Raw genomic sequence first — 27,390 nt, 5'->3', positions numbered from 1 at the left:
AGTGTACATGTTTTATAGAAGAGGACCTGAGGCTTGGAGAAGTGAAGCCACCTGGTAAGTGAGGGAGCTGTGATTCAAGGCTGAGTTCTTTCCACAATTTAGCCTTACTAGTATCTCTTCCCCTCATTTATCCATAACACCAACACAGACCTTTAAAACTAAAAGATCTCTGCAATAAATTCTCTACCTTCTAGAGTCTGTGAGGGACCAAAAAAGAGAAGAGCACCTTCTAGAACCAAACCTCAGCTTTCCACCAGTAATGAAATCCACCCAGAACAAGACTTATGAGAGATCCCTCAAAGAAAAGACTTGCCAATATCATTGTGGGGAATCTCTTCTTTTTCATTATAGAGGCTGTACTTGAAAATCTTCTCCACCCCGAATCTCTGCTCATGGAATTCTGTCTTCTTCAGGTCCTGGTCCCCTAACACCACTGTCAGATGTCTGGCTTTTATGCTGCAAGGGAAGGTAAGATGGTCTGGTATCTGAGAGACTGAAGCTAAGCCCTGGCTCTGCTCCCCATGAGCTGGGTGACCTTGGACCTTCTGCAGCCTTGGCATCCTCATCTATAACTGTCATTTGTCTCACAGAGCTCTGTGGCTCAAATAAGAAAATGTGAGGAAACATGGTCTCCAAATGTAAGCTGCATCCCACATTTCCTAAGAGACCTCCCATTACCGCTAGGATTTGCTAAAGAGTAGTCAATTAACTTCTTGAACAACTACTCTTTGTGGAGGCTAATGTTTGCATGTTTGAGGAATCCCAGAAGAAATTGTTTAAAGACAGTGGATTGGAAGACCTTCAAAGCCACCATCAAAACTTGGGCTACAGTGGACCAGCCCCGACCATGAATTTGGGGAGTTTCAGGGAAGTGGTGGTAATTCAGGCTCCTCAGTAGATGCTGGCTTCTCTAGGCCACACAGGAGTCATAGCTGAAGTCACATGACACCAGCAGGTTCATAGTAATGACATCAGATGGGAGCATTCTATTTTTCTCTGTTCAGGGCAAGACTGGAGAAGTTAAAGAAACAGGTAAATCTGGGTTCATATCCCATTTACCTACTCACTTTCCATATGACTTTAGGTCACGGTCGTGGAAAGGTGCTAAATCCTCCCAAGACCCAGGGTCCTTGTTTATGAAATGAGAATAACAGTCAACTTTTTCACTGCACAGATATTTACTAAGCACTTGTTCTGTATGAAGACCTGCCCTAGGCATTGGGCAGGCATTGGGCAATTAATAAAAGTAAAAACCCCTGTCTTCCCTTAGCTTGTCGTCCAGTTGATAGTGATCACGATTAACTGTCATAGCACATGTAATTCCCATGGTAAGTGTTCTAGATGGTAGCTCTTTTCCATCCGGTTTTAAGAAGATACTCTTTTGCCCTTAGAGCTAGATCAGCCCCTCTTATCCTGCCAGAGTCACCAAGATGCTGCTGAGATGGGAAGAGTAGAACACCCCCAGAGACTTGAGTGTCCCTGGCCTCTGCTTTTGGCAGGCACCTACTTGGTGCAGTGGGCAGCAGTCAGCACCCAGCAGGGGTGAATCAGCGCTCCCCCGCAGAAGTGGCCCTGGGGCATGGAGACGGTCAGTGGCAATGAGGTCTGCAGGGATGCCTGCCACGGGTGCTTGCCCGCTGTGCTCTTAAAGCCTCCATAAATTCTCTTGACCTTCTTTGTCATCTCCGTCCTCCCACATGAGTCAAATCCTGGAAGCTTGGTCAGAGGCTCTGTGGGGCTTCCCTCTGGGTCAGCAATGTCTGTGGGACACAAGAAAGACAAATCATGCTACTCACTTTCATTCCAGGGCCTCAGAAGGAAGCTGTCAGAGGTATGACTCCAAGTCCAGCAGCTTAGCAAGCTTCAGAGTTGAGACGGCACTGATGCATACAAGGTGGGCATGTAGCAGGTGCAAAGTTAATATGTGTTGAATACACGATTACTATAAAGCAAGTCTATGGAATTCAATTTGAAGATGTTGCTTTTTACTTCTTATTTTAATATGTATAAAAATGTGTGTGAATATGTAAATCCATTGCGGGGTATATACTTAGCTATTCATTACTGTACACATATGTTTGGGAGGCTTTTTTGATGTATAGGGGAAGATATTCAGATGAAATAGAGTGGGGGACATAAGACATTTGCCCAAATAATTGTCATACAACGGAGAGAGTGGTAAGTGTTGCATGGATGGTGCCCATTCCATTTCATGGGGTTTGTGAGGAGGAAGAGATAACATTTCCCTTGGTATGTCATGGAGGACTTCCTGGAGGAAGGTCTGCTTGAGTTGATTTTTAAAGGATGGTTGGATATGGGCAAAATCTGACACAGGATGGAGTATTCCAGACAGAGCTGACCATGAGAACAAAGGCACAGAATCGAAAACGTCCAAGGAGGTAATCCCATTGATCAGGGTGGGAGGATGCAATGTTCTGGACACAGGTAGAGAGCTGGGCCAGACAAGCCTGCCAGGAAGATTGTGAGGCTGGAATTCTGTCCATGTTGCATCCTGAGAGACATGGAATCTTAGCCAATGTTGGCTCACCGCTGTTCACTGAAGACCTGGCATAGTGCCTGCACATAGCCAGCAACCCATACGTATTTGTTGAGTGCACTGACTGGAGGTCAGGAAACAAGAGTTTATAGTTGGATCACTGGCCTCAGTTTACAAAAGTATCCAGGCTTGCTAGGCATCCTGAAATGGGAGCAGTGGATTGGGCATTTGGGTTCTCACTAGAATGGTAATTGGTAAAACAGGTATGGTGAGTGGACAGGGGCAGAAGAGATGGGGCATCAGGAACATCTATCTATTGACCTGCAACCTAACCATTCCTGGAGCTTCTGGACAGCCATGGTCTTACCTAGGACTGAGCAAGCTGAGACATCACAGTACTCCCATTTCAACTTTGCATTGTTTGCTTTAATGAAACACCAGGGCTTTTTGTCTCCATCAGGGTTTCTAAAATGAAAACATAAAATAACCCACAGTCAAGGTTTGGTGAAGCCACCGAGCCTCATTAAAGAACCTTTGGATAAGAGAGTACCAAGTTCCTGCATTCCCCTGGGACCATGTTCCATGCCATTCTTCCAACAGGTTAAAACCCAAGCACATAAGCACAAACCCCAGCACATAAGTGTTTTTGGCAAAACTTTAACTTGCAGAGGAGAATCCCTATGACCAGAAAATAGTTAACAAGCCTTGTGCCATATCCATGAGACATAACAAATTGTTTGTAGGAAAAGAAATGAGATCCCTGTTGAAGAGTCTCCTTTGTCAGGAAAGTGAAATAGCCACAGACACATGGTGAGAGTAGGGCTTCTCTGCCTTCACCTCCAAATTCCATCCGTGGGAATTCTCTGAGGAAGTCTGCCACAATCATCACCCCGAAGACCCCTCCACAGAGGAAACAACTCAAAGTGAGTGAAGGTGGGAGATAACATGTTTTGTGCAAAGGAAATCCTCTGGCTTAATGGAATCAGTTTAAAGCCACACAAAAAAAATTCCTGCCCCTTATATGCAGATTATATGTGCCCTCATTTGTCCTTGGCTTTGGTTAGAGCAGTGAAGGAAGCCAACTGAGTAGTCTGGAAGCAGGAAGAAAGTAACTAGTCATCACCAGGGGGTAAAAATGGCATTATCCTGATGTGGGAAAACCTGAACGTCCTTGTGGCAGAGACTGCAATGCTCACTGGACATTCCATTTTATCCTCTTCATTTCTCCCTTGAAGTTATGCAGGATGGCGTGACTATTTCTGGCTAATGAAATATGTGTGCAGAGATGATGTATCCCTTCTAGGTTCAGGTAGTAAAAAAAATCATGCTCCATTTTTGAGTCTCTCCTTACCTTTCCTGGGTACTTGAGTAACTTTGTGGAGCTAAGACTCTCCCTGGCCCCCCTGGCCCCAACCTGCATGACACACGCCGCCACAGTGAAAATTAAACCCTGAGGTGTTCAAGCCACTAGGATTTGGAGGCTGTTTGTTATAGGAGCACAACCTAGCCTATTTTATGCAGGAAAGCCTTCCTAGAAAGAAAAGCGATGAGTTTCAGTGTCCCATCCCCCAGTTTCTAAGCTGGCCCAGGAACACTAGGAGCAGGGAAGGGGATAGACAAACCCTTATGCTGACTAGCACCCAAGACTGCTCATGGGGAAATAGGTACATTTTACCTGCAGAAGTTGTGCTCCCCAATCCCATGGGCCTCAGCATCTTCCATAAATATATTGTAATTCTCTTGCAAGAGGAGGTGGGAGTTCCAGTAAAGGCATGAGTGTTGGTTGACGGTCTTACTCACTTTGCCTCGGTAAGAGTAGCCATCACCAACGTAGCAGTCATCAGGACCTTGGAGAGAGCAGGCAGGGACATGGGAACTGAGAAGGACTGGCACGCTGCTCCTGAAAAGGGCCTGGCAGGTGTATCAAGTGGGAGGAGGATCAGGCCTGAATATGGATCATCCTGAGATTCCATCATGAACTCCAGAAAGAAAGTGGCTTGTATATTCCACATTCATCCCAGCTTAAAAACATGAAATGTGGCTGCATGTAGATGGAACTTAGTTCTTTAATTTTGGCTCGCACGAGGACTGGTGGCCTGTGGGTTGAGGCCTAGGGAGGGAGGCCCAGGTGTGCTTGATTTGCCTGAACCACATCCCAGTTTATGACTTCATTTACAGGGAGCCAGGCACCCCCTATGCCCTTAGGTTGGAAGGGTGAGGCAATAGTAGAGTTTGGCCATCTTGACGTGAACCCCATTTCGGGAACAAAACCCCAAAATAAAAGGATTCCAGAGGCCTCATGGTGGCCCCAAGTTTCTGTTGAAGTAGTGGTAGAGACCCATACCTATTTCACAGAATTTTCCCTTGAACTGGTCAGGGCAGGTACAGGTGAACTTGGATCTCCGCCTTTGCCGGGAGCAGGTGCCACCATTTTGGCAGGGATTTGGCCTGCACACAGGAACCGCTGTGAAAACAGGAAGTGGGGCCACCAAGGCTCTTCATAAGGAGTTGTAGCTACATCTGAGGTGATGAGGAGATATTGGTGGCACTCTTGGTGCCCGTCCTTTCACAAAAGGTGGGTTACCAAAGGAGAAAGACAGACCCACTGACATTCTAGTAAATGTACACACAAATCTTGAGAATGTAGACAAATATGGTGAGGAAATATGAGGGAAATATCCGTGCAAAAAAGATGTAAGTGGATGGGTCACTCAGTAAGGAATAAGAGGCATGGACTGGGCAGGGGCCTGGGGGCCAGTCTTAGCTAGGTTGAAACTTGGCTCTGCCCCTCCGTAGCTGTGTGACTGTAAGCAAGTTACTTAACTTCTCTGAACTCCAGTTCCTTCATCTATGAAGCTGTTCTTTGTGGTATTTTTGGAAGAATAAGAAAGAATGTAAATCTCTTGGGACAATGCCTGACTCGTAGCGGTGACTAAGTACAGATTTAATCCTCTATATGGCCCACTCCAGGAATAGACCAGGGTTCACTTCCTGGAGGAAATGAATTTCAAGATTATTCTTTTGGGATGGGGAGGGACACAGATTAGTCAGTTCCCCCTAGACTCTCTAGAGGTAATGCATTTTATTTCAAGATTTTATTTTTAGGTAATCTCTGTACCCAACGTGGGACTTGAACTCACAGCCCAGAAATCAAGAGTTGCATGCTCTACTGACTGAGCCAGCCAAGTGCCCCGGGATGATGCATTTTAAAAAGTCCTAGTCAAAAGGGACATCTTGGATGCCACTAAAACATCAGCACTATCTGGACTTCTACACAAGAAGTTGCAGACATCCCAGGCACAAGCCAGAGAGAGAAAACCTAGCATAGAAGGAGCTTCCAGCACTTACCTCTGGAACAATCTGGACCCTTGTAAGGGTGTCTACAGGCACAGTGGTAATAGGGAGGACTCTGGGTGATGAGACATTCGCCCCGGTCACATGGGTTTTCCTTGCACTTGTTTTGCACTGTAGGAGATCCATAGAGAAGCAAGGGACATGATTTGGGGACACATTTTACTTACTGGGGTACATACGCAGTACAATGTTGGGGGGGTGATGGACAGGGTGTGTGTTCTTGTCTGTGGTCCTGAAATACCATGCTACTTCTCGACAAAAATAAATACATTTTAAAAAATAAATCCTTGGGTCATGGATGATTATATCCCAGTTCCTTCTAAGGCTCATATTCTTTATTATTCTATCTTTATTGTTAAAAGCCTTGATCATTTTTACACCTTCCACAAACAGAGCTATAATTTGAGTTTCTCTACTTTGTGGTTGATTTTATGTTTCATTTAAAATTTTGTCATTCTTTGGAGAAGTTGAGGGATGAACCCAGATGCTATATTAATGCCTGATACCCCAAACCATCCTGACACATTTATTGAAAGACTTGTGGGATTGAAAATGGAAGGAAAGGATGAAGAGCATACAGGGAAAGGAAGACAACCATGAAACCCTATTTAAAGATCCTCACTGCTCACCTCACCCCGGTTAAATGGTTGCTAGATGGAACAGGATCCATGTTCTCTCCAGGGGTGCAATTAGCCCATAAGAGTTCTAGTCTCAGTATCTTATCACATGACTTCGTGTTATACCCACTGAATAGGTCACTGAAGGCAGACATAGTTTTTTTTATCAGAATCTCAGTGAGGATGGAAGGAAGAAAGAGCATGGAGATGGGAGCCAGGCACCAGGGCTCTAATTTCCACTCTTCTCCTAACTAGCTGTGTGTCCATGAGCAGGTCCCTTGGATCTCTGAGCTCCCTTTATCTAACTGACAAAGGGAGCTGGGGCTCACATGCCTTCAGATTCTTTCTGCTCTCTCATTTGAGAACAATATTTCTCCGTTGTAATTAGTTTAAACACTCTAAACAACAAGCCCTGAGTGTAGGCTACACCTTGGTCAGAGTCCAGCTCTTCTCTCCTTTTAGCCTCAGTATTCCCATCTGTAGAATGGGCATACCAGTCCTATCCAATATGCATGAGTGAGAATTCAATGAGATGCTGCTTGTTATCATGCCAGAAGTTCATTATGGATGATACAAAATGTGTATGGTTATACTCCTTTGCATGGAATCATTCAGCCCTTTTTATCGCCTAGAGTTAGAGGAGGAACTGCCTCTTGTTCAACTCAGGGGGAAGAGTGAATCCAGGGGAAGTGCACTCACCATTCTGACATCTGTTTCCAGAGAAAGGGACCGGACAGCTGCACGTGAAGTTTTCCCCGCTGACAAGGCAGTCCCCACCATGTTCACAGGGGTTGGACTGGCACGGATCTACGATACGTGGGCAGAAGTCAAGGATTGCAATGAACAGCAGGTGAGAAGCCCCCTACTTGCTCATCAAATTTCAGCCTCCTGCCCGGAATGAGAGAGTGAATGCACAACCAGGGATGGGGGGAAAGGGGGAACATGAAATGCCCTTAAAGAGCAAGGAAAACTGCAGTCACACGACCAGAAAGAGATTCAGGTTAGTAAGAGGACAGGCGAGAAGGAATCTCATTGAGTTTCTCATTGAGAAACTCCCCTTTCCACCATCAGTGTTTTTCTCCTCCCAGTCTCGCTGGGAGTGCCACGGGGTCTGCCTCTGATGCTGAAGGCATTTCATAAGCCTGAAGACCTCCCCTACTCCCAGTGCCCGGGGGTGGAGGTCAGGAGTGGGGAAAGAAAACCCACCCCTAATGAAACACAAGCTTTCTGAACATCAGGAAAGAAGACCAAAGGCAAGAGGGTGACAGAAGAATTGGCGGCGAGGAGGAAATGACCCAGTGGCCTTCATCTTTCTTCAACTACTTGTTCAGTTAGATTTTGTCATATTTCATCTGTGCCTTTGGCTTTTCATGGTTGTCTGAATGGATCTTCCCTTGGGGAATTCTTTATCCTTCTGTTCACACACATTGTTCTTTGGTTCAGGAACTAGGATCCCTGGGCCCAGCTCTTGTTTTGATGGTCCCTTCTGATGTTCCCCTGATGCCCTGTATCTTGGCCCTGCCTTCTAGGCCACTTCGCACAGTTACACAGTTTTTATTCCAGCTGCTAAGTGCATTCCATTCCTTCTCCTGGCTCAGTCACATGGTTTTGCTTGGGCCCCACTTCTCATTTTTCCTTCTGTCCCATTGCTTGGGTTAAGGAGTCATAAACACAAAAACAAATGTAGAAGCACACTTGTGAGTGCATGCACACACACACACACACGCGCACACACACACACACACACACATCAATTGTGCAAAGCCTCCAAAGAGTGTGAAGAGAAAGAAAAACACAGCACAAATGGAAGGGAAATTTCAATGCCAAATTTGTGAAAGCTACAATCCAATGCTTAATGCTAACCCAGCCTCTTCTGCATAATTAGGACCTACCTGTAATCAAAGCGAGGACGTGATTTTGAATATGAATTTTACTCACAGTGTAGGAGACCCAGATGATGATGCACTAACTTTCTGTGTGACCCTGGCTAAGTCAACTCCACTCCTGGCCTCACCTGCTTCACCTGTCATTTGAGGGTGGGAGAGAGTCTCTAGGAACCTCCCCAGTCCTCCTAGTGTATGATTCTAACTGAAAAAAAAAAAGCCAGTCTAAATCATTTACGCAATACCCATTTGATGATGCCAGTCAGAGAGGAGAGAGGCACTTGCATATAGTCCCATACACACTCTCTTCTAAGATGTGCTGTCCTTCCCCTAGGAGGACCCTCCAAAGAGTGTTGGCACCTACCGTCCTCCGTGTAGTACCAGTCAGGATTCTCTGGGTAGGCAGCAGATCTATTGACGTCCTCTTCTTGGTTGTGATACTCATAACTATCCTCGTAGTAGTCGGGGGTCCAATCTACAGAAGAAACCCTAATCGTTAGACCTAAAGATTCCTAAATCCTGAAGGAGGATCCCTGTGCCTTCCCAGCTCCTCAACTGATGGGGTGGACAGAAGGGGTGAGGTGTTGTAAGTTTTCATTTGGGGTGTGTTATGACCCAGCAAGGCAGTGTTGGCATTTGGCAGGGTCCAAAGCACCTAACTGGAAATGGGGAAAAGTCAAGTTCTTGTTTCCACTGACTATGACTTCAGACAAGCTACGTGTATTTTTTTCGCCCTCGATTTGCTTAGACCTAGAAGGTCTCTAAGGTCCTACGTGCGATGTGCCCTGGGTCAGATCCGGTGGCATCTGAGCACCTCATTGGGCAGTTCTGTGAATAAACTTTCTCCCTGGGCCTTTATTAGTCACCTTAGCTTACGAAGTCAAAGAAATTTGTCACTTCCCTCTTGGTTACAGCATCAAACTACTCTCACTGTATCTATAGAATCATCCTAATAGCTAGTGTTTATTGAGCCTTTACTATGTACTGGGCCCTGTGCTAAGCATTTTACATGGCTAATTTCACGTAACTAAGGATACGCTCCTATCCTTCACATAGGCAGGATACGAACTAGGGCAGTTGATCCCCAGATGACTCCTAAATTGCATCGGCTTGACTGCTGTAACCGGCCTCTTACGCTGCCTTGGTTAATTCACACTTCCCTTGGGAAAGGGGTCCAATCATCGCCATCGCATACCTAGCCTGCTAATTAGGATTTGCCCAAGGACAACCCAGAGAAGATTCCTGTGAAAGACAGGGTGTAGGGCGCTGCCCACAGGTGTCAACCTCACGCCAGGCCAGTCCACTGGGAAGAGCAAGTGTGTGCATAACACTGGGCTCTTTGTCAGCTGGGGAACTTGGAAGATGCTGGTAGCTCTGAGGCTCCCGGAGAGAAGTTTGGGATTTGAAGAAAGTTGGGCTGACTTTGCTCCCTCCGGCTGGCAGGAGTGTGGCAAGCTGAAGCTCTAAGGAAGCTGTCCAGAGATGCATATGGTAATGAGGCGGGAGCAAATGCAGCTAGCGACACTTGCAAAGGCACTCCCACAGAGCCAGCCGGTGGCTCGGAGCGTGGCACTTTACCTAAGCCTGATTATCAACCACATTATCTCCTTCGTCTCTCAGTCATTCCCTTATAGTCTTTATCTCTTTGGCTTTTGAAAAATCGACTTTTGCACAATGGCTGCTTTATATTTCCCATTAAAATGGAACGATCTTTTTATTTCCTTTTTGAATACGCCAACTCTGGTTCCTTGCCAAAGTTTCACCTCATTTATCACAGTGTCAAGTCAAGACTCCCTTTGCTTGCTCATTATTTCTCTCGAGCTGCTTTTCCCCACTATGAAAATGCTCCCAGAGGAGGCCACCTTTCCAGGGATGAGGATCTAGGTTGAAGATAAGGCCATTGTCTTCCTGGAGCAAATAAAGTTTCTTTCCATCTAGCGCGATAAAGCAGAGAAAGAGAGTGAGGAAGAGAGGTGGGGTGGGGGTGGGGGGCCAAAACCCGTTTTTCAGAGTTTGACATGAAAGATTTCAAACTGACATTTGGGAGAGACAATGGGTTGGTAATGAGCTGATTACATCATTTATTTATTTCTATTTTTCTTTAGAGATGTATTTTTGTTTTTCCAACAGGTGTTTATAGATAAGTGCCTTCGGAGTGCTCCTGCAATTTCTCCCATCCCGCCCACAGGTTGAAGGTCAGCCAGGCTAATCTCAGCTAGGCCATTAAGCATCATTCCCTTTGCAGGTATTTGGAAACAGGGAAGGTTTTTACATAAATGGAATCGCGTGACTTTTCTAGGTGGCGGGGGATGGCTGAAATGTCTGCTGGAGGATTTTTACTGGAATCCAGCCTTGTTAACAAGGTCTGCTCAGCTCTCAGTGAAGCTAAAGAGGGAATAAGACACGTAGGCTTTGAGTCATCCTTCTGCTAAACAAGGCAGAAAAGTCGCTGCTCCTCCCTGGGGCCCAGGGTCCTTGGCTAAGGTGGATAGAAGCGACAGAGGCTCAGTGGCCCAAAGTCACCAGAAAGCCAGCCAACTGGAGTTTTGTGCAAGGAAGAGAACCAAGATCCTTTACATTTGGGGGTGCCTGCCCCATGTTTTCAGAGTGTTTATAGAAGCATCGCCTGGCGGGGTTTCTCCACTTCAATAGACTTAAAGTCTACTTTGTCTTCTCTACGCTATTGGCACTTAATCCCATTGTCTACCTGACAAGGGAGTTGTGTACCTTCAATGGGCCAAGTACTACAGCAGGTTCAGGAAGGCACTTGGAATAATGGAGAGGTCCACGTAAAAGAGTGGGATGTGGCCTCCAGTCACAGGAGCTTCCAGTCCAGGCTGAGTGGGGGAAGAAAGCTGGTCAAGAAAGGAGATGAAGGGGTAGCAGAGAGGTAGGGGAGCCAGATGTGGCCAAGTCTAGGTCAGAGAGCTTCAAGTCCCACATAGGCACTTTGGTGAAGTATGAGCCCATCTAATGGGGGGAGAGGACCCCAACTCGCCACCCATCCCTGTAGCCACATCTTTTACAGTATGACTTTACAGATCCTCCTACCAAAATATTGGAGTTCATCTCCCTGCCCCTTGGGTCTGCACTGGCCTTGGGACTTGCTTTGACCAATAGCATGTGGTGGAAGGACAGTGTGCCAGCTCCAAGCCTGGGTCTCAAGCAGTCTTGTGCACTTCCTCTCTTTCTCTTTCTCTCTCTTTCAGACCCCTGCGTCTGCCATGTGAATGACTCTGGGCTATTCTGTGGAGGATAAGAGAATGTGTGGGGCAGCAGGAGGCCCAGCAGTTTCAGTCAAGGCTTCAGACATATGAGAACCCAGCCGATCGATCAGCTGACTGCAGACATACCAGGAGGCCCAGCCAACATCAGCTGAGCCTGATCCAGACCAGAGGAACTGCCTAGGTGGACCCAGTCTAAATTGCCAACACACGGGTAGCCCGGGTGGCTCAGCGGTTTAGCGCCACCTTCAGCCTGGGGTGTGATCCTGGAGACCCGGGATCGGGTCCCATGTCGCTTCTCCCTCTGCCTGTGTCTCTGCCCCCGCCCCCGTCTCTCTGTGTGTGTAAACAAACAAATAAATAAATAGGCAATCCAAAGAATTGAGACATTATTCTTATTCTAACAAGAATAGTAATCGTTGAAGCCACTAAGTTTAGGGTAGTATATTCTGCAGTAATAATGAATGAACCCAGAGGGCTTGATTGCTTTTGGGCTGCCCGTAGGATATGAAGTTGAGATACTCCGCATTCTTCGGTGGCCCAGAAGGCTGTAGAGTGCCAGGTTTCAATGCTGGAGCTCAGATGGCACCTCTGTCTTGTGGTTTATTATTCAACTTTGTCCATCTGATTATTTCCTCCACCTAGATAGTTGGTGTCTTATGAGCAAGGGCCACGTCTATTCCTCTTTGTAACCCCTAGCACCCAGCACCGAGCCCTCTACGCAGTTAATGCATGCGCTTGGCACGTGAGGTTTTCCCTCTGTTGTGGGCCTTCTCATCCTTCTGATTGGCCAGCAAAGTTAGTATCTGCTTGGAGCAGAGGAGACAGGAGAATTTAGGAGAGAAACTGATGAAGAAAATGCCTAAGGAGCTCTGTAGGAGTCTAGAAATGTATCCAAGTGCTTTCCTGCACAGAGAGGGATTACAGCCTGGCATAGAATTTGCTTCCATTGCTGGATTGTAGGATAACACTCTAGGTCCAAATACAGATTATTGGAGACTTTCTCTGGGCTATAGAAAAGGAGAATGCTTTGGGTGAAGAATGGGAGCAGCTGTCAGAAGCATTTTATATTAGGTATAAAGAGAAATCCTTGTGGAATTGTCTATTTATGAGAGTCTGTTTCTAGAACTTATCAGGAAGGATGGGGAGGCTATCCTGAACTCCCTCAAATCATCCCAGTAACTGGCTATTATCTATTGAGTATTTTCTATGTATTGGACACTATACTAAATAAATATGGTTGCACATAGAGAAACCCCGTGGCGTAGGTATTATTCCTATTTGACAGAAGTGCGGGAAAACGAGAGCAGGAGGAGGTGCCATCAGAACCCAGGCCGACCTAACTCCAAGTCTGGTTTGCTTTCCTACCAGCCCGGGAGGCTCTTGTGGGTTCGTGTTTTGTGAAACTTCATGGGTTTTAGCTTCCAGGAAGTAATACACATCGAGAAATCTTTTTTTACCACATGCTCCAAGTCCCTCAACTGAGATTACTGTGGTCTGGTACCCAGGGTCTCTCGGAAAAAGCTCAGAGTTTGTGTGATGGGGGCTCTGCATCTGCTCTGGTTAAGGAGCTTGCCAGATGTGCGGAACGGAATAAAAATCTCTGGAATGCTATCCCTGTTGGCGTCATCCATCACCGTGGCACAGACGGTTCCTCCGAGGGCCTCCCCCAAACCCCAGCCCTGTTGGCCTGTATTTGACGCTTCCAATCCAGCTGACAGGGCAAGCCCAGCGGAGACCCTCACTGGCAGGCGGCAGGACAGCTGATGGATGGGCTCAGCTTGTGTTGCTGGGCAGAGCCAAGCCAGCTTTGAAGAGGCATTTCCGCAGGCCCGTTGGCTGTCACGGCACCTGCTTTGGGGAGATGAGCAGTCTGTGCCGTTTGATGGCCACTTCCTCTGCCACCCATTGGGGACTGTGGCCTGGGCACCTTCTGCTCCAGCAAAACCCTTGCCACGCACAGTGTCCAGCAAGACCAACTACAGAAGCAGCTTGCCTGTGGACATGAGCATGGTGTTTCTTGGCCACACTGCTTTCTAAAGCCAGCTGGGATCTGACAAATTCCATCAAAGCACAACCCCCATGTGAAATTAAAGCAGACACTAACAGGGGGCATTTTGAAAACCTAACCTGCTCTTTGCAGAAAGGCCCAGCTACTACATCTCACCCTGCTCCACAGCCAGAGGTTGACCAAACACCTTGAGATGGACTGGGAGCCCAGGGATGGTGTGCTCCAGGGTCCCTTCATCTACTCACCAAACTGGAAGAAGCTATTGGCAGAGTTCTTCTAGAGCCTAGAATTTCAGAATGTTAAAATCCAACACCCTCCACTCCCTACTAACTGGTTTTTCAGCCTGGGTTTAAATACCGCAAGTGATGGAGAACTTACTACCTCCTGGGAGCCCAATGGCACATTCAGATTTTTGGACAACTCTGATGGTTAGGAAGTTCTGTTTGCAGACCAAATCTGATCCCATGGCTTCTCATCTATTTAAATAAAGCTAAAAACTTTATGAACACATAGAGTGAATATTCCCTTTTCTGTGATTCATGTTTGGTAGGGCCACCGCTTACAGTTCAAGTTGCTCACTGCACACAGTCCCAGGCTGTCATAAACTCATGGTCACTGTAGATGTCTTCTGCAATTTTCTGGAAGATAGGCATACAGTGTCTTGAGGTAAAGACACCTCTCTTAATTCTCACAAAGTTGACCTCATGGACTAGGGGTGGGTCTGCTTTTCAAATTCTTGAAGAGAGTGAGGTCTTGGGACTCTTCTATGCTCCTCGTCCACTGTGTGACCTCACAATTCTGGAGCTCCTTCTCTCTGACACTGAGGCCAAAGATGCTCCTTCAGTGGTGCCTGAGTAGTGTGAGCTGAAGGACAGGGAAGGGGCAGCTCTTCCCACCTCTTGGCTTTGGACCCTCACTGGACTCCAGATGCGGATGCTGATGTGACTAGCCCTCTAGAACACGATCCCTCAAAGGAACTAAATTATGTGTTGTCAAATAGAACAGTCTCCTTTGTTTTGGGGAAAGACATAGACCTTCTCAAAACCCACACACCATGCTCGATTCCACAAACACTCCCTGAACATAAGGGGTGGACAAAGATCAGACATCATTTGCATTGAGCCAGCACAAGTCTGTCTGCCCATTCAGGGCTTTGCTGCTGGAGAATACCGACTGTCAAGTGGATTTTAACCCAGTTGTCCTCACCCGTGCTCCAAATAAGCCCTCGATCCAAGGTTTAGATGTGACTGCCATCTGCATGTTCTGTCTCCCTGGCTCCTGTCCTCCATGGGTGGCCTGCATAGTTACTACCAGTGGGAGATGCCAGCCTCTGCCCTGATGGGGTTGTGTATAGGTTTCTCCCTTGGGTCTCAGAGCAGCACAGGGAGACATGAGCCCAGAGTCAGAGACCAAGATTGGATGATGGCAGGAGGAGCAGCCCTGCTTGGCTCAGGCACAGCTGAGGGTTCTGGGCAGAGGGGTGGTGTCGGGGGTGGAGCTGATAGGAGGCCACCACAGGGGTGAGTCAGCCTGGGGACTGCCTGCATGGCACAGCGTGGACCAGGCTCCCCATCCCAGGGGTAGAGTGAGTGGGGGCCAAGGGCTGGCCTGCCTGGAGCCAGTGATTGCCCAGTGCCACCCTCGCTTTGAATTGGACTTTTCGTCTTATCTCATCAATATGTGACCTGTAGCCTCCCCTCCCAGGGTCTCAGTTCCCTTCTCAGTAAAATGAAAGGATTTAACTATATCATCAATTTTCCCCTTGGGGTCTTGAGATGGGGAACCAGGGGCATCCACGGGCAACTCAAGATTTAGTAGAGCAGTGTGTACATGCACGGAGGGACAAACATGGGGAGTGCGTTTTTCTGGAAAAATTCTCGAAAGGGATCCTACAACACTTCTGAACCATATGAACCTGGAGCTTGTGCCAACACTTACACACGTGGGTCACTTTTCCTCTGTCCCAGAACCACCCTGTAGTTTGTGAGGAGCCCCAGGGCGGTCCACAACTCACCTGGGTCTGGGTCTATGAGTAAAGACATCAGGGAGAACTGAAAAAACAAAAACACAAACAAACCAACACAGAGCTGAGCAAGGTTGAGTCAGCTGACTGGCTGGGCGGCTCCCTGAGCTCCTGCAAGCCAAGAGGAACATCTCCCAGGGTCACAGGTAAGGATCAGGAGCGCTGGGTGCTCTGGGCTGGCTGTAGCTGGGATGGGCTGGAAGGTGGGGCCTATTTGAAGATGCCCCTTTTTTCCTGTGCGTCCTCCTTGGTACAGACTTGTGGCGCTTGTGCTTACCTGTTCTCATGCTGGGGCGTGCGTGGCTGTCCAGGTACAGACAATCTCATCAGTGATAGTGATTAGCATATATTGAGCATCTCCTGTCTGCCTGCTTGTGCGTTGCCGCATTTCATTCTTATAAGAGTCCTATGAGGAGGCTTTTATTAGCCCATTTACAGGTGAGAAAATTGAGGCTTAGAGGTCACACAGTTATGATAGGATTTGGATTCAGACTCAAGTCCAGGTGATTCCCTTGGTGACAGCTCCTTAGGCTGGGGATGGACAGATGCTTAAAACTCTCCAGAGGCCTCCCATTGTTCTTGGAATAAAATGCAAGCACCCGCTGCGATCTATAAACCCCCTCACACACCCTTTCCTTCCACAGCCCTTTACTAATCTCCAGCCACACCTGGGTTCCAACTGGTGCCAGCTAAGCTCCTCTCACCTCAGGGCCTTTGCTCTTGCTCTTCCTTCTGCCTAGAAAGCTGTCTCCCATGACCACCACTAGGTCCCGCGACATCGGCTTAAATGTCATCTTCTCAAGGAGGCCTTCCCCAACTCCCCTATGGGTGTGACTCCCTCCCCCATTGTTTTGTCACTTTATCCGTTCATTTCCTCCACAGTTCTTATTGCAACATGTACTTTACAGTTGTTTATCTGCATATTATCTGTTTCTCACATCGACTCTGTCCTCCAGAAAGGCAAAGATCTTGTCTGTGTCATCACCAATGTGTTACCCCATACTGAGTGTAGTGCTCGGCACGTGACACTGCTCAAAGAGTTTTTGCTGAATCAATAAATAGCGTGTTGAACAGTTCCTTTTAGAACGCAATACTTACGGGAAAAAGAAAGCCTTAGTCATTTAATAGCTGGAATATTTGCTTTTACTTAATCCGAGGGTCAGCAAACTAAGGCTTTTGGGGGCCAAACCTGGAAGTATGGTTTTACAAATCAAATTTGATTGGGACACAACCATGCCCGTTTCTCAGGATCGTCTGACATTCCTTTTGTGCTATGCCGGCAAAGTAGTTGTGATGAAGACCAAACAGCCCCAAATATTTCCTATCTGGCACTTTACAAAGTTTGCTGACCTCCGATTTGGAAAAGGAGGGTTCTGATCGTTGACAGGTCTCCCTCTGGGTCTTGGCCACCAAAAAGCTGTGGTCAGTGTGGTCATTTTCCCAGGGCCCTCATCAACCTTCCCCTCCCTCCAGCAGAAGTTCTGATTCTTTAGGCCTCCTTAGCCATTTTGGGAACCAGGCAGAGGATAAATTAGAAAAGACAGGTAAAAAAAGGAACGCATCCAGACAGGATGTACTTAGCGCACAACAAGTGGGCTTCTTGACAAAAATGCTTCTCCTGCGTCTACTCATGAGGGACCCGACAAGTGGGTTGCGGACATTCAACCAAACACCTAGCCTCGACCCTACAAAACAGAGTCACGAAAGACAAAGAGGATGGGAAGGCTGTTCTTTATGAAATGAGAAGAGAGAGGCATGACAACCAAATGAAGTGAGTGATCCTTGATTTAAAAAAAAAAAGCTATAAAGGACATTATGGGGCACTTGGGAAACATATTAGAAAATATTGCTTCGATGTGGAATTTCTTGAGAATTATAATGGTATTGTGAATAGATCTATGTGTATATTCAGTGAATTATTCTTTCCCCTTTTCTGTAGATCTGACAAATTCTACCATAAGCGGTTGGGGAGGGCGCAGGGTGCAGAGGGGAAGAGGGGCTGTTTGCTGTCTGGACTCAGCCCGTACCTGTTTAATTGCCTCACAGTTGCCAGGCCTGGTTTCTGCAAAGAATGAGCAGAAAGGTGGGTGTTTTGTCTGGGGAGGGGGTTGATAGTGGGGGGCCTGACAGAGGAAGGGCAAGTTCAGGTCTCAAGGGTGTTCCTGGGTCTGGGGGCTTGAATGGGAGCATCCAAAGTTGACCCCTCCAGGCTTGAGCGCCAGGGCAGAGCCAAAGTTGGGGCAGGAGACAGCCCCAGGTGCGATTGTCACCCCTCCTGCTGACTCTGCCTTGATCCCGTCCTTTACCCTGCCTCAGCTTCCCCCCATGGAGCTTGTCTGGAGGGCAGGGCCTGTCCCCCTCTCCCCGTATTTGCCCAGCCGAGAGGAGGGACCCACTGATTTCTCCTATTTGAACGGAATTCCTGGCCACTGCCTGCCCCGAGAAGTGGGCAGGACAGGAGAGAGGACATCGAGGATCAAACTTCCTCCAGGCCCCGTGGGGGAGAGGCTCTGTGACACCTGTGCGGGGGGGGGGGGGGGGGCGGGGGCAGAGCCCCGCATCTCTGTTCCCACCTGGACGCGAGGGCGGGCCAGGTGCTGCGCCGCCCACAGCCAGCAGGTGGCAGACGTGCCCTTCCCAGGAGCGGGAGTGGAGCTGCGGGGGAAACGCACCAAAAAGCAAGCTGGACCTTTGGAGGGGAGCGAGCGCTGGGCGCCCTGTGGATCCCACCGGTTCTGGGGGAGGCTGAAGCAGCTGTGCAGCCTGGGTTGCGTGTCAGCAGCTCCCAGGGATCTGCAACAGGACAGCTCATTTTGTGAACCCCCGGGGCCGTGGGCAGGGAGGCTGCAGGGAGAAGTGGAGAGGGTCACCTGAGCGCAGGCCAGCTATCTGGGAAACCTGTGGGGAAGTCCAGGCCAACAGCCAGTTACTCATGCCATCTGTCTGGATCCTGAGACTAACCCGGGTGATGCGGCCCAGGGGATGGGGAGGCACCATACCTGCACTATCTGCCTCCTTTCATCCCATTGTGGCATTCAGTTTTTCCACGTGACCGGGAAATGATAGAACTCCTACTCCTGGGACTTGCAAATCCCAGGAGGAAGACCCCTAAAGCTAAAGAAAATGAAAGAGGAAGAGGAGGAGATGACTGTGGTCTCACTTGACCTGTACTAAGAGCTGACAGTGTGCCGAGGGCTGTGCTAAAGGTCGTATATGCGTTTGGTCTCGTTCATCGTACACGATGCTTGATCCTTGAGGTCCTACAATTATGTCCGTTTTAGAGGCGAGCAAACAGATTCGCAGAGATTAAGTTGCCCAAAGTAATTCCACTGGTAAAGCCAGGATGGAATGGGGCCAGCCTTCCACCAGAGTCCTTGGTCTTAACCTCCGTTACTATGAGGGATGAGGGAAGCATGGCAGGTATATATTGGAATGGAAGGATGGAGAAGGAAACAGAAGAGCTACCTAATTCTAAGAGAGGCAGAGCGTTGAGCTGGGTTCTCAGATCAGATCTCTGTCCTTGGTAAGCTTTATGAAAGGCCTGTCCAGGCTGGCCCAGGCCTGGCAGGACACAGAGAGGGCTACTGGGCACCAGTGACAGCTGTGGAAGGTACAAAAGTCAGCTCAAGCCTCGGGCAGTCCACTCTGGCTAAAGCATCTCAACACACAACTTCACCCAGATCAAGGGGGCAAACCAGCCACTGCCTGCTTCTTCCACCATTTCTGTTCCTTGTCTCAACAGGGCTAAAATAGCAGCTTCTAGTATCTTCTAGTATCTTTCAGGTCAGGGCTGATTAGTGGGAAAGACAGAGAGGGCAGACAGAAGGATATTGTCTCTGGGTCTTACTGATTTAGCCTGTAAGTCTCCTTGGGGCTGAAGAGCGTTGAAGTCTAATCTTTTCTGTCCTATCTTTAATCTAGTTTAATCTTTTTCTAGATTATTTCAATTCTGATGCTTCCCCTACCTTTCAGAATTCTCGATCTTCCGGAAAACAAGCGAAAAGGCAGAGGCTAGAACTCTGAGTTGATGACTCCCAGGACTGGGAAGCAGAAGAGGGGAGATGTGGACCTAGACCCATCCTTTGGGGCCAGAAGCTTGGATTAACATGAAGCAACAACAGCAAAACCTTTCACCTATTGGGTAAAACATTAGGACTCTAATCCCCCCATGCCTTCCCCCTTGGATGGTCTACTATGACCTGGTGGTAGATCATGGTGGGGGAATTGCATTACTCCCAAGGGCAGCTGGTGGGCGCTAACTGTAAACCACGGCCAGGAGAAGCTGCAGCCACTGGGCTGGAAGGCGGGCCCGAGACAAGAGTGCACGGTTCAGCAGGCCAGTCCTCACTGTTGGACAGAGAGCTCAAGGTCAGGGTGAGAGGTGGCAGTGACAGAGGTGGTCAGTGTTCTCGTCACTAGCCAAGTATTGCCCCATACCATCACCCCCCCCCCTTCCGCCCACTCTGGCTCCTGCTCCAGACAAACTATGTGATGAAATTAACAGTCGTCCAAAGCCACTTCGTCCTTTTCAAAAAATACATATAACACAATAGTTTTTAATGTTAACCCCTTGTAAGGGGACCATTCAGTAGCATTAGTTACATTCACGTTGTTGTGTAACCGTCTCCACCATCTTCACCCAAGACTTTCTCATCATCCCCAACAGAAAGTCTGTGGTCATTAGACAATAACCCTTTTGTCCCTTCCATAGCCAGTACCTGAGTAACTGTATTCTCTGTTCTGTCTCTCGATTCGCCTATTCTAGGTACTTTACATGTGTGGAAGCACAAAGTTTGTCCTTCTGGGACTGGATTTATTTCACTAGGCATAGTGTTCTTAAGGTTTATCCGTGTCGGTAGCATATATCAAAATTTCATTTCTTTGAAGGCTGAGTACTATGCATTGTATATCCATTTTGTTTATCCCTTGGTGTGTTGAGGGACACTTGGCTTGTTTACATCCTTGGCTCTTGTGAATAAGCTGCTGTGAACGTCGGTGTACAAATATTTTCCAGTCCCTGCTTTCCATCCTTTTGGGTTATAGCTAGGAGTGGAATTTTCTGGGTCATATGATAGTTCTAAGTTTGACTTTTTGAGAAACCACTATACTGTTTTCACCAGGCCGCACCATTTTACATGCCCACCAGCACTGCATGCGGGCTCCCATTTCTCCACATTCTCTCCAACTCTGGTTACTTTCCCTCTTAAATAATTCTAGCCATCCTAATAGGTATAAAGTGGTGCCACTTGGTCCTTTTTTTAGTCACGAGGAATCTTGCCTTTCTTGCTTTCGCACATAAGCTGCACGATGCTGTCTCAGGATCAGCAGGTTTGCTGTGGCTTTGCTTTAATCTGAAGCTCAGGGCAAGGAGGCAAAGCTCTAATGGGAAAATCTGGAGGCCAAAGAAGAAAGCCCTGGCTCGTGGTCTGTGTGGCTGTTTTCCTTCTTGGGAGCCTGGTTGAAGCAGGACAATCGTGACCAGCAAGGGTACATTGCAGAGAAGAGCGGATCTAGAGCCTTCGTGTATGGAAGAAGCTAAGGCCTGCGTGTGTGTGTGTGTGTGTGTGTGTGTGTGTGAAGTATTCTTGCAAGGACATGAGCTGATTGTGGCAGGGGATGGACTCAAGGCCAGATCTCCTTGCTCTGAAGCCAAGTCATCTGTGCCTGGCTCGGAGGGACTCTGTGCAGCTTCTCTGCTTTGAAGCTCAGAGCTTTAGAGCCCACTCAGATCCCTGTCCAGGTAAGCAGGGGACTGGACCCCTCATGGGACAAGCAGAGATGGGGGCGTGGTGGAGGGAAGCGCTCCATGGCACTTGTCATTCTTTGCTGGAGAGCTGGGTGAAAACTCAGATTCCTGGGCCCTATCTTCAGAGGCTGTGTGTCCGTGGGTCTGGGGTAGAACATGAATTTTTCACCCAGTACCCAGGTGACTTTACCCTCAGCCCGGCTTTGATTATAGCTGCTTTAGGCATGAAGCTCCTGGCCAAGGAGACGATGGGCTGATCTTTGCTCCCGTGCCAGGTATCAAATTGCTCTGTGCCTCAGTTTCCCCTATTGTAAAAGTAAAAATTTGCTCACCCTGATGTTTTATTTAAGGGGATTCAGAAACACCTCAGGAGTGTCGCATTGACAAAGAATTGGGGAGGATTGAAGGTTAGGGAGTAAGTTCATCCAGGAGAGTGAGATTGGGTAAAAACAGTCCTTTCTGGATGTGATTATGCAATTGGAAGGCCTTTGGAAAGGCGAAAGAACACACAAAACAAAAGAGTAGGGTGGGTCTGAGTCCTGCCACATGGGCATAATCCCCCATGTTAACCTTGGCCAGTTGGCCTCAGCAAACAGCCCAGGGGTTTAGAAGAGTAATTTCTCACTGATGGGAACCAAGTCAACCCGTGAAGCTGAGCTTCCTGTAGTGTGGAGCTGGGGGTCCCCCACCTGATGTGCGAGGTGCTTGGCCAGGGCGTGACACCAAACACAGCATGAGGCGGTCACTCCCTTCCCAGTTTTACTGTCAATCCTTCCAAACCCATGGTCCTCCTCTATCCTCTCTACCTCCAGCTAGTCTCCCCTTCCACAAGGAGAAAGCGGCTTCAGGCTCTGAGCATCTGCATGACAAGTGTAGCCAGTTAGAATTCAATGACATCATTTTCTGTGTTTTGTTTTGTTTTTTCCATTTGTAATAGTGACAATTTCCTTTAAAAATCAATCTATCCAAATAGAGAAAAGGTAAGTATGTTTAACGGACATATTAAGAAACTGGCTTGGGCTTTAGCAAAAATTCATTCGTGAGTAAGATTTGAAAACACTGAACTGATTGGCTGGCAATCTGGCAAGCCTCGAAGCTTCTGGTGTTAGAAAGAAAAACTGGAGGGACTGTGGAAGTTGCTGCCGGGTAGGAGTAACTTTATCTCCTGCCTGAAGCTGGAGGCTGAGACCACTGCCTCTTCTGACACCTTCCATACCACACTGAGCATTCTCATTGTTCTTGGGTAGCGCCTGGGGTGGCATCCTCTAGCCCAGCGGTCATGAGCATGGACCTGGCATCGGGCAGACCTGGGTTTGAATCCTGGCTCTGTAACCACCCAGGGCTGCCACCTGGGGCAGATTATTGAACTTTTCTATAGCTTAGTTTCCTGTCTGTCAAATGAGGATGACACGGTCCCTAACTCATGGGGCTGTTGGGGAACTTTAATGAGATCATAAACATCAGGCACATGATAGCTGACATATAGTAGAGACTTAATAAACTTAATGAATTGTTGTCACTATGATTATAATTATTAGCCATTGTTGTCAATGAGTTTGAATCTTTCTTCTTTCTTTCTTTCTTTCTTTCTTTCTTTCTTTCTTTCTTTCTTTCTTTCTTTCTTTCTTTCTTTCCCCTTTTTCCCTTTTTTCCTTTTCCGTTTCCTTCTTCCTTTTCCTTTTTCCTTTCCTTTTCCTTTTCTTTTTATTTTTCTTCAAATTGTGGGCATGATTGAAGAGAGCTCACTAAGCATAAACTCTTCCTGGGATTTGTTTGTCGGGTCACAGGCACGTCACACCAACCCCCATCCCTTCATTTTTCCTGGGATCCTTGCCAGGTCCTAAGCCAGAAAACCTTGTTATATTAATTATGAAGAAAAGCATGTTTTATTTAAAATCCCGGCTGCCGAATATTCTGCTGTGCTGTTTCTCTGTGACAGCGGCATTGCTTTTGCATTTAGGGAACCCTAATGAATTTAAAATATAAATATATCTGTGCCTATATACACATGCAATTTCCCGCGACCTGATTTCCCTAAATACCAGTGCATACCGCCAAAGCTAATGAGTTGGAATTTGCTTTGGATCAGTTAAAAAAAAATGTATAAGAAGTCGCAGTGAAATTCAGCCCCTCTCTTTTCCATAAGACTCTGTGTGGGTTCTAGCAAGAGGGAGGGACGATGCCCCTCCACGCTTAAAAGAGATTGGAACATTCTGGAACGTTGAGGCTTAGAAAGAGGTGGCTTGTATCGTCCTGTCAAAGGCCTGGGTCAGTCCTGGGGGCCATGTAGATTTGGATGCTCAAATTTATCAGACACTGAACCCAGTTACCTGACCATCCAAAATTGGCTTCAACCCTTCAACATCTACAGTGTTTCTGCATCGTAACAGACAAGCTGGGTTCTCTCTCTCTCTCTCTTTTTCTCTCTCTCTCTCTGTCTCTCTCCAAGCTAGAGCTCAGCAGATAATGTATATCTGTCAAGTAAAAGGGTGTCAATAGTAGAAAGTGGTAGGGCCTATAGACTTGGAAGCTTGAGTTTCTCCTAAAAGAAGGAGTGATAGCCCCTCATCTGGTTGGTGCCAAGCAGGAATGTGAGCACTATGTTACTAAAATACCTGGTTTTCAAGAAAAGCTGGGAATTTGTATTTCTACATGAAACGTTCTGATTTGCAAATGTTGCCAAGCAATTGAAAAGAAATCAAAATACTCAGGCTGACCCTCTACCCACCAAATAAAACTCAGGCTAAGAGCAGAATGTACCCCAAGGTGCCAATCAGCAGACTCAGACCTATTCAGAAATTTCTGCGGCGCTTCACCTGGGAGGATGCTAGAATTCTTAGGTCCAAACTCTAGGGCTTAAAAAGCCCAGAAATGGGTATGCCTGGGTGGCTCAGCAGTTGAGCATGTGTGTTGGATTCAGGGCCTTATCCCAAGGTCCCAGAATCGAGTCCTGATTCGGGCTCTCTGTGGTGTGCCTGCTTCTCCTCTGCCTGTGTCTCTGTCCCTCTCTCTGTGTCTCATGAATAAATAAATAAAATCTTTAAAAAAGTAAAATAAATTTTAAAAAGTCCAGACATGGGGGCAAACACTCTGGGAGAGGAGGAGGCACTGTCTTCTGTCCTCTCTGGGGATGGGCCAAGCTAAGTAGGACAGGCCTGAACAAGCCTTGTCCTCTGGCTTTTGACCCTCAAAGAGGTCAAATTCCATTATGGTGGAGGCCAGTGGCACCCATAAACCACCCAAGAACCACAGCAAGAAGAGATTTCTGAGCCCTGATGGTAGTGTCCTTACTTCACACAGCTGAATGGGCTTCCTGTGATGGAGAAGGAGTTGGACACACCTGGGCCTCAATCCTGGCTGGGAAGTCAGTGTAATATCTCTGGGTATGTTTCTCATCCATAAAATGGGGACAACCATACAAAGCTGTTCTGTTTATCAAGGAAAACCAATTCTAACCCAGGCTGGGAAGGACCTATGGATGAATCTCTGGTGTTCATGGCGATCACATTTGACCTATACCTCTTTGGATCATGGATGTCTGAATAAAAATCTGAGTTAAAGATGAGCTTATAGAGAAGGCATTATAAGGTTTGCCGCATGACCTAAATTCATGAGAGAGTGTCCATACATCCTTCCAAAGGATAGTGACCACAGGCCCTGTGACTACTTTTAAAAGTTTTGGAGGCAAATGGAGTCTGTAACACCAACCAGCAAACCAACCCCTGGTCTAAGGGCTTCCTGTTCCTACACAGAGGACCATGACCCTGGTCAACACTCTAAACACTCGGAGATCCATGCCAGCTCTGTGGACAGAGGAAATCTCATCGTTAGCCAGGGTCCAGGCAAAAGACCTGGTCCAGACAATGAACAGCAGCCCATAGCTCTGCTACTTCCCAGCTGTATGACTGGAGGCCAAGCTGTCCATTTTCTCACCTGTAAAATGGGAGCGATAATGGTACCTACTTCTTTGTGTCCTTCCCAAGATGAACTGATACACTGGCTCACAGGATTTCTCATGAAATGATAGCAGTTGGTTATTATTTTTAGCTATGTGGGGTGGGCGAAGCTGCCCAGCCCATCTGGCTCTGTGACTCCTTCCCCCTTGCCCACCCCCCCCCCAACAATGCCCCAAACTCTCCAAAGCATCTGAGCGAGTTGGCCACTTTCCCCTGGATGTCTGTGGCCTGGCCTGTGGAACGCAAGCCGCCTTCTCGACCACCTGTCTGGCACACATCTGGGGTAAGAAAACATTCCAAAGCCCTGAATCCTCTCTTTGGAACTGACTAAGCTCATTGCCTGAAGGCTATCTCTCATATTTTCTCTTTTATCCATTATTGACTTATAATTTCATTGCTAACCCTAAAAATTCACTGGGGCTTGCAAAAAAAGGATTTTTTGGGACCATTATCGTTTTGTGAACTTCAAACAGACTGCATCAACTCTCTCCTTGCCTGCAAACTTTAGGCTCTAATTCTTTCCGACTCATACTTTCTCTGGGCCCCTTGCGGGCTTCTGATAATTTCCACTTCTTTCTCTAGACCTGTGTGTTATTTCTGCTGGGTCTCAGCCCCCAGATGTCCAACGAGCAATCAAATGAGGCAGGGGCACCCATATACAAGTCACTATTGGAAAAGAAAACTCTCAGAGGTGGGGCACATGACAGGTTAATGTGGGGCTAAGGTCAGTGTCTGAGGATAGTTTGCCGAAAGGGGAGGAGAGGCTCTTGTGTTTGAAGCATCTAATCGAAAACCTGAAACTGAATCTGCTTCCTACAGGGAAAGCTCTGTGGAGTAAAATGGGAAATAAAATGCAGAAGGATTTCACAAGATAAAGAGGTTATGACTATTAATTCAGTTCTCACCCCCTGCTCCTTCTCTATCCAGCCCCTTCCCCACAAAGGGGTGCCTACTGTCCATGCAAGGCCCTCAGACGGCATTTCCTTACCCTGCTCACCACCACCTCCCTTGGGCCCAAGTTTAACTCCCTGCCCCATCTACTAGGGTCCTGTGAAAAGGGAGAAAGCGTATTACCCACAAAGCTTTCTCCAAAACGAATCCATCCAAGTAAATCTGTTGGCAGGATCATGTGCAACCAGTAGGATTCTCCTCTAGAGCCAAATCATAGGGCATCTTACTCTAGTGTCACCTGAAATGGCTAGAAAACTGTGTATGTCTGTCAACGTGTACAAGGAGTGTTGATAGCTTTCAAAGGGTTCTCGGAGATCCATGCCAGCTCACAGCCCACATCTAAGCGGATTTTCTTGCCCCAGGCAGCTTAGTTAGAAGGCGCTGATGGAGCCTCTGCTCCAGAAGGGCTCAAGTCAGTTGCATGGCCTCATGGAACTGGCTTCTCAACACCAATCAGCATTACAGGCGTGCATTAACTCTAACAGGACGCCTTCAACCTGGCAACACCAGCCTTTCACAGCTGAAGTTTCTAGTCACTCCTGGCCAGTTGCTTTGGTCCTCCTCATAACCTCAGTCTCTCCAAAGCACACATTTGAAAAGAACACTTACCCCAATGGCTGTCTTTCCCACCAGAACCATAAACAGCAGAATATGGAGATTAGACATCCTGGCAAGCATCTGTGCAGCTTAAGGACTCTTGTTTTGCCCTAAGTACAATTTCTTTTGTTGTCTGTGCCTTTAGGATGGGAAAATGTCAGTCTCCAAGGATTCAGAAACAAATGAAGAGGATGCCAATTATTAACTAGGCATCAAATACTGTTTAATGTTTTGCAAACCAACTATCTTGATTAAACAAATGGTAACTTTGGAGCTGGGCTGAGTCATGGGGTGATTTCTTTTCTGGGGAGAAAGGATCCAAAAGAAAGTGGCAGAGTTCAAGAACCCCAGCCCCCGGGGTGCACCCCAGGAGGGCCGCCGAGTGTTCTGTGCAGAAGGTCCGATAGTTAACTAGCATCCCAGTTTCAGGATGAAAGCCCCAGATCGGGTAAGGCTTCTGCTAGGGGCCCTTGCCATTGCTGATTCAGACGGAATGTTAACAGAGTTCTGATTCATCAAAACTCAAACAGA

At 47.6% G+C, this 27,390-nt stretch overlaps 1 protein-coding gene across 1 annotated transcript in view; it reads right to left on the bottom strand.

The window, feature by feature from the left end:
* Positions 1–27,020, bottom strand: part of HABP2 (hyaluronan binding protein 2) — a 32,277-nt gene extending 5,257 nt beyond the window's left edge. The window contains exons 1-10 of the mRNA XM_055346287.1: positions 26,872–27,020; positions 15,601–15,637; positions 8,716–8,826; positions 7,168–7,275; positions 5,846–5,962; positions 4,842–4,961; positions 4,173–4,344; positions 2,865–2,962; positions 1,508–1,760; positions 314–456 (exon numbers count right to left, since the gene is read on the bottom strand). Coding sequence (XP_055202262.1) covers positions 314–456; positions 1,508–1,760; positions 2,865–2,962; positions 4,173–4,344; positions 4,842–4,961; positions 5,846–5,962; positions 7,168–7,275; positions 8,716–8,826; positions 15,601–15,637; positions 26,872–26,940 — 1,228 coding nt within the window. The 5' untranslated portion in view covers positions 26,941–27,020. The remainder of the gene's footprint in view (positions 1–313; positions 457–1,507; positions 1,761–2,864; positions 2,963–4,172; positions 4,345–4,841; positions 4,962–5,845; positions 5,963–7,167; positions 7,276–8,715; positions 8,827–15,600; positions 15,638–26,871) is intronic.
* Between the last annotated feature and the right edge of the window lie 370 nt (positions 27,021–27,390).

Source organism: Nyctereutes procyonoides, unplaced genomic scaffold (assembly GCF_905146905.1).
Source record: "Nyctereutes procyonoides isolate TBG_1078 unplaced genomic scaffold, NYPRO_anot_genome, whole genome shotgun sequence".
Classification (NCBI taxonomy): Eukaryota; Metazoa; Chordata; class Mammalia; order Carnivora; family Canidae; genus Nyctereutes; species Nyctereutes procyonoides.
This window is presented reverse-complemented; position numbering and strand designations above follow the sequence as displayed.